The following is a 12,905-nucleotide window of genomic DNA, read 5'->3' as shown; positions in this document are numbered from 1 at the left end:
CTTCTGTATAGTTAAGCTTCCTCTATGACCTCTGATGCTAATAGGAATCATTGAGGATACATCAGTGTAGTGAATGGAATCAGAACAATTTGTACAGTGACAACAATATGGTAAAGATAAACAACTTTTAAAGAATTAGGAATTCTTATCCATGTAATGACCAATCATGATTCCTGAGGATTAAAGGTGACATGCTACCAATATCCTACTAGACAGGTGAACGACAGAATGAGACTTTAATATATTTTTTGAAATGGTCATTGTGAAAATTTGATTTGCTTGAGTTTAAATGGTTAGTGGGAGTTTTGTTCTTTTGTCCTCAGTGAAATGATATGTGGGGTAAAAAGGAGAAGGGTTAGATTATGTTGGTTTTTTTTTTTTTAATAATTTTTAAAAAGAGGTTGTTGCAATTGTCCTGGTGAGACGTAATGAGGGCCTAAACTGGAGTAGTGATTGTGTGAGTAGAAAAAAGCGAGGTATGGGAGAGATGTTTAGGTGGTCAAGTCAAAATATTGGCAAATGTTTAGATATGGGAGGAATGAGGGGAAGAGAAGAATTGAGGATAATTGAGGTTCTTGAGTTTGGGTGACTTAGCTTAGTTGCTTTTCAACAAGAATAGGGAAGCAAGAGGGAAAGATACTATCAGTTTCATTTTAAGCATCCTGTAATATTCATTTTATGATTTGACTGTTTCATGACAGTGTCATGTTTCATGACAGTTTCATTTAAATGTAAAGAAACTTTAAGAGACAGCCATTCAGTAAATGTTGAGCACTTAGTATCTGTAAGGCACTGATAAAAATACTGTGTTCAGCATAAAGGGTTTAATTTTTTTTTAAATTAATGGTATAACTCACATCAAATATGACTATAAAATGATGGCATTGTTTTTAGGTGTCTTAATACAATTCTACTACTTACTAGGTGGCAGCTCCAGAGTCCCTGAGTCCAAATCTGATCTCGGACACTTTAACACTTTCTAGCTGTGTGGCCTGGGCAAGTCACTTAACCCCAGTTGCCTCACAAAACAAAACAAATCAATCAAGCAAACAACAAGCTGTATTCCAGTTTCTCATGATGTATATCTGACCCAAAGTTGTTAAAGGATATTCCTTGTGCAAAAGCACAAGCTCTGCTGCTGCCAACCTGAGGTTCTTAATCCTTTTTTGTGTTATGGTCTTCTTAGGTAGTTTGGTGAACTCTGGACCTGTTCTTGCAATAATAATTTTAAATACACAAAATAAAACACATATGATTACAAAGGCATCCAGTTTTATTAGAGTAGAGATCCAAATATTTAAAAAAACAACTTCATGGAATTCAGGTTAAAAACCCCTATAATAAAGAATTTGAATATGGTCCTTGTGATAAACCCTACTTCTGTTACCAGAAAAACCATCCAGCTAAGTTAGCTGTGGGTGAGGAATTTTTGAGCCACTGCAACTCTGAGACCATTTGCTAAGTCATAAAGATGTGATGATCTGTGTTGGTCTCCATGCTAATTATGGTGGATGAGGCATAGATCTCACTGATGAACTCATAGGTCCTTAATACATTGAATTATAAAGATCAGCCTCATGAGATTTTATTTTAATGAAATAGAACTCCAGCAGTGTCAGAGGAAAGAAATAACACCCACCTCACATTCCCATCATGGTATATTGTGTTTAATTATAAATTGTTTTCTAACAGGCTTTTTAATATTTAAATAGTATCTCCGAATAATGGCATATTCATCAGAACTCTTCAATAAATTTTTTAAAAATTAAACAAAATCTGTGTTTTTTAAAAAAAGGTCTCAAACACACATTTCCATAGTTATTTCTCTTGCAGTTTTAGCCCATTTCTTGGTGTAGCAGATTAAGAAGTGGCCTGGAAGTTGACCAGGGTTTAAGTCCCACCTTCTGACGTGTGCTGACTGTGAGACTGTGCAAATCTCTAAGACACTAAGCTGCAGAGAAGGTGCCGATCAGTGTTGCTAGAAGTAGTTTCTTCTTGGGGAATTCCCTGTAACAATGGCTTCACAGGTGTCTTCCCATGTACTTCTTCTTGCATTATATAAAATTACACACATATTTAGAAATTATTAAGGTATGTTTATAACTACTCATATTCAAAGACATAATCAGATTTTTTGACTTTGTCCTGTGTTCTCCTGTGGGTTAAATTTATGAAATTATCTGTATTTATTAATATTGGGTTGTTAAACAAACAAGAAAACTGTAAGTCTAGACCTTGGCAGGTAGATAGCACACTGGATGGAAGTCTGGGCCTGGAGTCAGGAAGATTCATCTCCCTGAATTCAAATTTGGCCTCAGACACTTCCAAGCTGTGTGACCCTGAGCAAGTCACTTAATCATATATGCCTCAGTTTTCTCATCTGTCAAATGGGGTTAGTGATAGCATTTAATTTAAAGGGTTGTTGTGAGGCTTAAATGAGATAATGTACTCAGTACAATAGTCAGCACGTTATTGGCACTATGTAGAGATTTATTCCATTTTCTTCCTCCTCCCTTTAAAAATGATGAGAAAGTTAAATGATGGCCTTTCTTTTCCCTCTCAGAGCGGTTTGCAGGAAACATGAACTGATGCAGTATGACTTGGAGATGGCTGCTCAAGATCTGGCATCCAAAAAGCAGCAATGTGAAGAACTTGCAACAGGGGTAAGTGTATTTCATTTAATTTATGCTTTGTAAGACTTATATTTTAAGAACTGAGCTTTTTTAAAGAACAAGAAGAAGCAACATATGTAGTTATCGATATACAGATACTTTGTTTCTAATTCTAAGAGGCCCTGATTCAGAAATATACTTGTATATAGATTTGTGTATGGCCTTTTATTTAAAAAAATAAATGAGCTAAATAATTGGTTTTGTTGCTTAATGTGCTATTGAAGAGAGTTCTGTAGATATTGCTTTGATACCAGATTTGTTTATTGAAGGTATGGGAGTGCAGTGACCCAGACCTGTGATTTTATCTGTGTGGGGAATGCTTCTGATGAAGAAACTACCTTTTTGAAGCAGATTGGCAGTTGCTTGGCGATTTATACTCTTAGACAGTTGCTTGGGCCAGTTTTTTAGGAATTAATTTTTAATTCATCCTATAAGGATTTGGTTAATTGCTCTAAAAGAAGAGTCTTCTGCATTTTAAAAATTCTTTCTGTGAATACTTGTGAAGAATATTATCTATTTTAAGCTTCATGAGGTCAGGGATCATATCCTATTTATCTTACCCTAGAACTATAGTGTTGTGTTGGTGGTGAATATTTATTGGATTGAATTGTTATTAGGCTTGATTCGTGGGAGTAAGGTAGACATTGTGAGAAGAATCTGTTATGCTTTGTGCATCTACATAATAATGGAGTTTTATAATAATATATATATTTTTTGGTAAATCATTTTTTAAACTTTACTTTAATTTGATTTTTACACTAGTCCTGTCAGATGAGCAGGACAAGTTGTATTTTATGTAGCTCATTATATTTTGGTCTATACTATATTATATAGTTTCTATATTTTGTGTTTAATGAAACATTCAGAATCACAAAATGTCAAAAAGAAATGAGATTTTATCATCTAGTCCAATCCTCACCAAAATCCAGAGAAATGAAGGTGATTTGATCAGATTGGCACTACAAATGGCAGTCTCTTCCAGTTCTCCTTCTGCCATCCTTTACTACTCGGTTCAGAGAGATTTGAATGTATTACCTAGGAAGCAAGATTAGATCCCATTTCTTCTGCTTACCCGTCTATTGTTCTTTCCACCAAGCCATGATGCCCTTCTTTAAAGGAGGTAACAACCAATTTGAGTGGGCCAGCACTCAGTTTTGACCTGTAGTGATGAGATATCATGAGCCTTAGTTATAGCTATCTATAACTATCTATAACATGAGCCTTATCTACTTTTTCTTGGAATTAGTGTGTGATATAGCTAATTGTAGCAAAAGAGAGTAGTTTGTGAAATAATAGTTTGGTAGTGGGTTGTTTTTTTTTAAACTTTAGAAAAATTCCAGGTCATTCTTGAGTAGTTTCATTCATCCATCCACCATGTTGGTTTCTCTCACTGATTTCCTAAGAATGGGGAAAAGAAAAGTAATGCAGTTAAGAAATTTAGGATATTATCCTTATGTACTACTACCCATTAACAAAGCTTAATTTTGAGTAGATGATGTTTTTAGCCTAAGGTAAGCAAATTTTTTTTTAATGTACCTTTTTTTTCTTGGTTGGCTTTTAAATTACATATTTACTTTTATATTATAAAAATATTACTTAGTAACTATAATTAAACAAAAAGGATGCTTTTTGAGAGTATATCATGGTACAAGATTTTACTTATTTGGGAGATAGGGAGTGTGGAAGGAAGCAACTTTTTATTTATTTACTTAATTGCTTCTAGACTGTGAGGACATTCTCCCTAAAAGGAATGACTAGTAAGCTGTTCGGTCAAGAAACTCCAGAGCAAAGAGAAGCCAGAATAAAGGTGCTAGAGGAACAAATAAATGAAGGAGAAGAACAATTGAAATCTAAAAATCTGGAAGGCAGGTAAAAGTGCAAAGAAATTTACTCATTTTAGGACACATGAAATATTACTCATGGTGAACATGATTAGTTTTCCACTGAAATATCTTAATCATAGCACAATCAGAAATAGAAGATGTAATGGTTGAGCATCTGTAGTGTAGTTTATGTACCTGAAAATGTTCACACCTTCCTTGTTTTATATTTTGATGTCTTAAAGGATAACTATTGATTAAGTTTGACCATGAAGCATGTGTAAATGATTGTTTTTGTAGTTTGTATCATTTAATTGCCAGCTGACTGGCTTTTCTTATTTTGCTTCCATTAGGAAATGAATGTAGACCCACACTGTAGTATTTGCTTTTTTCATTCAATATGTAAATACTCTTCATTTCCTTCAAAACTATTCCTAAGAAATCAGAGTCAATTTAAAGATGTTTTTATTGTTAGAATAAAAATGATTTAAAAAAAGATTATTAGTTAAAAATATAAATGCAATTCACTCAGAATTTTTTAAAACCATAGTCATCCACTAAAACAAACATAGCACATGTTTAAGCATTCGTTTTATGTATGACGTCTTGGTGCAAACATGAGCCATGCTCATTTTCACAAAAAAGCCGTGCATTTTCATATGGCCAGTGGAAGCAGTTTGTACATATATATTTACAAAATTTGGCAGAATCAATTCAAGTAGCATTCTCTTGTTTTCTTGAAAGGTACAGTTTGAATACAGCTTTGTATTTTAAGACCACCTCAGACAGACTTTTTTCACACATTGAAATCACTTGGAAAATACTTGTTGAATTGAACGATGGCATTTTTATCATTTTATCATTATTGTTATTGTTATTGTTATTTTAATAGTATTTTATTTTTCCAAATACATGCAAAAATAGTTTTCAACATTCACCTTTGCAAAACCTTGTTTTCTAGATTTTTCTCCCTCTCTCCTTCCCCCTCACTAAGACAGCAAGCAATCCTATATAGAAGGCATATGTTTTTAAAGAATAAAGTGTGTATTCACAAAAATGAAATATTTTACCCAGTGATTTAAACTGTACACACACATTCATGTAGTTTAAACCAAAAAGGTTAACTGATATAAATGGTCCCATTCAGGTAAGTAACCATAATGATGACTACCTTAATTTCATTACAGAGAATTTGTGAAAGCTGCTTGGGCAGATATTGAACGCTTCAAAGAACAAAAGAATCACGATTTAAAGGAAGCTCTCATAAGCTATGCAGTTATGCAGATTAGTATGTGCAAAAAGGTAGGTCTACAATAGTGAAGCTGTAGATTTGTAACTATACATTTGGGGATTTAGAATTTCATTACATCTAAATGCCATTGTGATACTAGAAGAATTTATTTCTTTGCCTTTTTAAGTCCATAGTGCCAGTCATTAAATTGTTTAAATTTCATTTCATTACTTTATCAAATTTTATAGACAGATATATAGTATTTTGTAAAATTTTGAGTTTGTAAATTTATGCAATCTGTCTGAAAACTTGTTGCATTTGTAAATAATACATTAACCTCTAACTGTATATATTTGAGATGTTTAAAATTTTATTTCACTAATAGAATGGTCAAAATCTTGAATATGCTGTATTATTATTTCTTAATAATAACTCACATTGATATGAAGTGTTTCAGTTTTCAAAGCTGTAGGATCTGGCAGTTAATTCATTGAACTTAATTCATAAGAACAGCTTTTTTTTCCTCTGCCTAAGACCCTCTCTCCCCTGATTTTCCCCTTCCCTCCTGGCCCAGAGACCAAGTTATTAGCCATTTTCCAACATTCAGTTTCAGTTGTTTTGTTGTTGCTATTATTTTCATTCCCCTAACTATGATAAGTGTGTATATAATTTTCCTATTTCTGGTTTCTTTGTAACAATTTATATGTCTACCCTACCCATATTTTTCTGTATTTGTCATTCATTTTTTCTAATGGCACAGTGATATTACAATGCCTTCATATACTAGAATTTGTTTAGTCATCACCCAGTCAGTGGACATCAACTTTGTTTCCAGTTCTTTTGCTATCTCAAAAAAGCTTTGTGTAAATATTTTCGTGCATATGGAATCTTTCTTTTATCATTAACTTTTGGGATATATACCTAGCAATGAACTTTCTTGATCAAAGGGTATAGAAATTTTAGTCATGCTCTTTGAATAATTTTAATTTGCTTTCCAGAAAGATAGGACAAAATCACAGCTCAGGCATCATTGCATTATTGGGCCCATCTTTCCTAGTCCCTCCAATGTTGACTATTTCAACTTGTTATTTTATTTTATTTTTTTTTTGGCCATTTACTGAGTGTAAGATCAAACTTCAGAGTCATTTTGCTTTTCAATTCACTTGTTACTGATTTGAAACATCCTTTCATATGATTGTTAATAGTTTTCATTTCTTTCTTGTGACAGTTATTTAGATTCCTTGGACACCTTTTCTATTGGGGAACAATTAGCTTTTAATCTGTATTTCTGCTAATTGTCAGTATGCTTGGCATCAGACCCTTATCCGGAGGGAATTTATACAGGGATTTTCCCCTTAGTCAGCTCTTTCCCTAGTAGTAATAATTTCGTTCATGTAAAACCTTTAAAATTTGATGTGTTTGAAATGATCCGTTTTATCTTATGTAATCACCTATATTCTTGTTTGATTGGAAATTTACTTCCTAGTCATAGCTGTGAAAGATATCTTCTAGTTTTTTATGGGTATGATCTTTATTTTCTTGAATTCAAGTAATCATTTAAAGTTATTGTAGTATGCTCAATGTAATTCTAAACCCAATATTTGCCAACATTTTGTGCTTTCCTCAGGAATTTCTTTCAAATAGGAAATTCTTTCCTGTCTTACATGCATTTTTATCTCGTACAATATTTTTAAATCTTTCTTAAAGCCTCCATAAAGAATTCATTCCATGTTCTTGAGAACTTCCTTTGGTTCCTTTATTATTCCTTGGACAGTTTTGCAACATTTAGATTGTACATATCTGTATTATCTCTCATGCTAACTAAATTACTGACTTACTCATATTCCAATCCTATATGTCAGAAATGATGTCTTTTATATCACTTTTATCATGAGTCTTTTAAAAAACCAAACCATGCTTCTAATTTTATAATGGCAGTTCTTGGCGTCTAAACCACTTGTTCCTGGTGTATAGACAGAATATGCTATGTGTAGTTGGATAAACATAATACAGGAGTTGTAACTTTCCAGAACTTTAGATATTAACTAATTTATTTGGATTGCTTTTTGTTAATAATCTCTTGAATCTCAATGCAAAATCTAAAGTATCAAGCTTTTCAGAACTCTTTGTGAGTCATCTTTTAATATCTGCATTTTCTTTTAGGGAATTCAAGTGTGGACCAATGCTAAAGAATGCTTCAGCAAGATGTAATCCTATAGGAATGAATTCCTCTTCAATCAAGTGCCCCAGAACAGAAGCACAAGTACATAATGGATACTTAAATTGCTACCTGGTATACACAAAAATTTACAATTTAATCATTTGAGTAAATACAGTGTTCTTTATGCTGATTGTAGTTGTTAGAATAGCACAAAAAGAAGATGTTTTAATGAAGATTAACATTGAAATTAAGAACTTATAGTGATCCCCCCAAAGTCATTTGGTATTGTTCAAGAGGATTCTGAACTGGTAAAACTCCCATGCGAGTTAATGTTTATATGTCCTTTCAGCCCATCCTCTCTCTTTAAATGTATAAAATGATGTAGGGAGTTTTATTAAGATTATATTCTTGAGATTTACCCAGAAAAGATGGCCACGTGGAAACTCACCAGAGTGCTGGGAGCGGGGGGCGGGTTGATTTTTACTTGCCTTATAGTTGAGCTATTTGCTTGGACAAAAAGCTCAGCAGAAACTTAGTGTGAAATCTAAGCTATTCCACCCATACCTCCTCAGCACCCCTGTGAGTAATGTATGCATACACTAGAAAATGCCTTTAACTTTGTGCTTCACCAGAATTTTGATATTGGACAAAAATTTTATACTGCCAACAAAAGAAGACAACCCTTTAATGAGTAGGAGAGTCCATGGTCACGAATTAGTAGAAAGCCTTTTAATTAAATATATTAAATATAATAAGGAAGTTTTCAAATCATTTTTTTCAAACCTGAGTGATGAGCCTAAATTAACTTGGCTTAGCTCTTAACATATGGTGTTTCAGGGTACAAGATGTAACATTTCAGTGTATAAGATCTGTATTGTCAACAATAGATATGGTATCTTCATTATTAACATTCTTCTTTTATACTGCTTGGCTGTAATTTTATAAGGAAAAATGAATAAATTATATTGATTTTCTTTTGTTTGGTTTTCATGATACAGTATGTTCCAAAGCTAGGCGTCTTTATTTTTTACTAGCTTTGCAGAATCTTAAATGTGAACTTGCTGTTTCTAATTATGTAAAATAATAATAATCCACTACTATTTAGCATTTGACTTTTTTTACATGTTGAAAATGTTGCAAAATATTGTGGAAATTGCCAGACTTAATAAAAGAAAGAAATATTGTACTAATTTTCATATGAGATGTGTTAATTTGACAAAATGATTCATAACTATTAATACTTCATTATCTCTTGGAATATGTTCTTTAGATTTCATTATTCTTCAATTTATGGTCCCTTCCCTTATTCTCCTCAGCTACTGGTGTTTTTTTGGTTTGTTTCAATATTTCATTGTATATAATTTTGGGGAGCAAAATGCTTGCTTTAAAAACAAGAAGTTACACTGAAATATGATTTAACTTTTTTTAGTTATTATTCTCCTGGTTTTTTTTTCTTTTAAGGTAAAACTGGAAAGCCCATCTGTTAAAAGATTTACAAAGATTTTAAATGAGATAAGGTAATTTTTTCATTTGACATTACAAAAAACAAATGACACAGACTGAAAAATGACTGTGGCCAAATGTATAGTGTCCTTTTCTCATTCCCATTTGGGTTTTTTTAATTTGAAAAAGAAAACAAAAAAAAAATTTTAGCTTGATTCCAAGTAAGCAAAATAAAATTCTTGAATATTTTTCAATTTTTTTTGTAAATAAATATATACCTATATAATAAGATGTTTTGATTAGGACCTTTTTTTGCTTACTTTTTTACCTAGTCATCAAAATATTCAGTGATGAAGTTTCTCTGCATACTTTAGGAAACTAGTTTGTTTTTTTAATTGTTCAGTTTAGTAGCTAAATTTTTCCTAGCATTTTGGCCTGATTATAGAAAAGAGATAAATTATATAAAGGGACTTAGTAGAATTCCTTCTAATCTTTAAGTTCCATTTTAAAAAAGTAGTTTTCATTTCAGCCTTTAGGTTTTTTAAAGTATTTGGCTTAATTCTGAAAATTACAAATAAAAATCAAATATAAGCAATAAATGATTTTAAAAGTCTTTTAAACTTATTTTAAAAATAAATTCAAAGACAACAAACAACATTGCATCTCAATGACCACACCTTCTTGCCTTTCTATTTAGAAATGTGACAATTTACAGTGTTATCTCAACTGAATAGTTGTTATTTAAACTTCTCTTTGTATCTAGATATTTGAGTTTGTGTGAGTCACTAATGATTATAACATAACACACCAAAGCAAGGATTACGGAATCATTTATAAATATGTTTTTAGGGAAAGACACACATTTATATATGTATTACAGTTCAAACTCTAGCTGAAAGAGTATCTATAATCTTCCCATTTCCCTAGACTGAACAACATGGCTATCATTCTTGACTCCTCACTGTCCCTTACCTCTGAATCCAAATTGTTGCTGAGGCCTGTTGATTACACCCTTGTAAAATCTCTTGAATAAGCTCCTTTCTCACCTCTGATTACTGCCTTCATTTCCTCATGCTTGGACCACTGTAATAGCCTTCATTCAGTTGACAAAGTAATTTTCTTAAATGCAGGCCCAATCACAATACCTCCCATCCCAAGTGGGTCCCTCTTACTTGCAGCATCAAATATAAAATCCTCTTAAGTGTTCAAAGCCCTTCATAAGAAGAATGAAAAGGTACATAACCACATGCACTTTTCCATTCTTCTTATATCTTAAACCTCTCCTCCTCCATTCCCTATATGTACTCTTCAGTCCAGTGACAATGCCCTCCTTGCTGTTCTAGGAACAAGACAGTCTGTCTCTTGGCTCTGGTTATATTCACTGGCTATCTCCCTCCTCATCTCTGCCTTCTCTCAGCTTAAATTCCACCTTTCATAGGAACCCTTTCTCATCCTGTTGATTATGTCCTGTTTACAGCTTGTTTTACTGTATAGTTATTTCTATGTTTTCTCCATTAGATTGCGAACTCCTTGAGGACAGGGACTGTTTTTTGCCTTTCTTTGTATCCCTAGTGCTTAACACAATGCTTGGCATTTTGTGGATTCTTAATAAATTTTTGATTGACTAAAGCTTATTGCAGGGCAGCTAGCATAGAGCACTGGGCCTGGATTCAGGGAAATTCCTCTTTCTGAGTTCAAATCTGGTCTCAAGACACTTCTTTGCTATGTTAGCCTGGACAAATCACTTAACCCTGTCTGTCTCAGTTTTCCTATCTGTAAAATTAATTGGAGAAGGAAATGGCAAATTACTCCAGTATCTTTGTCAAGAAAACCCTAAATGGGGTCATGTAGAGTTGGGCACTACTGAAACAACTGAATAACAGTTCTTTAGAAATGTAACAGAAAAGCCAGGATTTTGCCATATAGAGTTCACAGTTTTATTAAATGTGAAATCTCCTTAATACACAGCATTTTAGACTTTCCAGTCCCATAGTAGAATGACATTGAGAAGGAATTTATTATTAACATACTGTAATTTTACAGGTATATTCATATGTAGGTTATCTTAAAATCAGTGTAGTTTTAATTATTAAAGCTTAAAACTGCACTAAGAGTTTTCATATATCCTGTACTTATTTTCATTGCAGGAAAAGTCTTTTGTAATTGGAAACAGTCACTTCTGAAAAATGTATTAATGTTAAATGTACTTTTACAACTCTTAATCATGACTTTTTTTTTAATTAAAGTGTTTTCTTTTAAAAACATATGCATATTATACCCCAAAGAGATACTAAAGAAAGGAAAGGGACCTGTATGTGCCAAAATGTTTGGGGCAGCCCTGTTTGTAGTGGCTAGAAGCTGGAAAATGAAAGGATGCCCATCAACTGGAGAATGGTTGAGTAAATTGTGGTATATGAACGTTATGGAATATTATTGTTCTGTAAGAAATGACCAGCAGGATGAATACAGAGAGGACTGGCGAGACTTACATGAACTGATGCTAAGTGAAATGAGCAGAACCAGGAGATCATTATATACCTTAATAACGATACTGTTTGAGGATGTATTCTGATGGAAGTGGATCTCTTCGATAAAGAGAGCTAATTCAGTTCCAATTGATCAAAGATGGACAGAAGCAGCTACACCCAAAGAAAGAACATTGGGAAATGAATATAAACTGCTCGCATTTTTGTTTTTCTTCCCGGGTTATTTATACCTTCTGAATTCAATTCTCCCTGTGCAACAAGAAAACTGTTCGGTTCTGCACACATATATTGTATCTAGGATATACTGTAACCTATTCAACATATAAAGGACTGCTTGCCATCTGGGGGAGGGGGTAGAAGGAGGGAGGGGAAAAATCAGAACAGAAGTGAGTTCAAGGGATAATGCTGTAAAAAATTACCCCGGCATGCGTTCTATCAATAAAAAGTTATTAAAAAAAAAAAAAAAAAGAAAAAAGAAGAAAAAAAAGAAAAAGGAAAAGAAACATACGCATAGGTAATTTTCAGTATTCATTCTTGCAGAACCTTATGTTCCAAATGTTTTCCCTTCTTTCCCCCCACTTCCTCCCCTAGATGGCAAATAATACAAACTTTTTTTGTATCAAAGGCTACACCTAATCCACAGAGTTTGAAAAACAATCCCAAAACCAAGTTAACTTCATTTTGATTATTTTTGTAGAGACAGTAACTCAGCACTACATTCATTAGTTTTTTAAATTAAAGGAATTAAACATTTATTAAAGGAAACATTCTCTCTTTTATCCTCTCCCTAAACTATCCCATCCCTTCCTCATCCCTCTATAGTTACACTTAATGTAACTCACCTTCCCTTAATGATTATCTTCCTCACTTGTGCATTTCATAATATAGACCCAGGAGCATTAGAAAGCTAATTAGATGGCATGGATCTCTCCCTTTTCTGAAGGTCTTCTCTTCTGTATGGCCCTCAAAGTCTGAGCTGTGCACATTAATGCTTGATGTCACACACACACACACACACACACACACACACACACACTTCACACTTTGTACATCTTTGCCTAACACAGCCAGTAAGAATCTCAGACAAGGTTT

The 12,905-nt window shown here is 33.0% G+C and overlaps 1 protein-coding gene across 3 annotated transcripts in view; it reads left to right on the top strand.

Annotated features, from left to right (window-relative positions):
* The window catches only part of SNX4 (sorting nexin 4), a 78,487-nt gene extending 69,413 nt beyond the window's left edge, over positions 1 to 9,074 (top strand). For all 3 annotated transcript variants that reach the window (XM_051985477.1, XM_051985479.1, XM_051985478.1), the window contains 4 exons: positions 2,564 to 2,663; positions 4,396 to 4,541; positions 5,680 to 5,794; positions 7,887 to 9,074. In XM_051985477.1, the coding sequence (XP_051841437.1) occupies positions 2,564 to 2,663; positions 4,396 to 4,541; positions 5,680 to 5,794; positions 7,887 to 7,934 (409 nt within the window). In that variant the 3' untranslated portion in view covers positions 7,935 to 9,074. The remainder of the gene's footprint in view (positions 1 to 2,563; positions 2,664 to 4,395; positions 4,542 to 5,679; positions 5,795 to 7,886) is intronic.
* Positions 9,075 to 12,905: the final 3,831 nt, after the last annotated feature.

Source organism: Antechinus flavipes, chromosome 3 (assembly GCF_016432865.1).
Source record: "Antechinus flavipes isolate AdamAnt ecotype Samford, QLD, Australia chromosome 3, AdamAnt_v2, whole genome shotgun sequence".
Taxonomy (NCBI): domain Eukaryota; kingdom Metazoa; phylum Chordata; class Mammalia; order Dasyuromorphia; family Dasyuridae; genus Antechinus; species Antechinus flavipes.
This window is presented reverse-complemented; position numbering and strand designations above follow the sequence as displayed.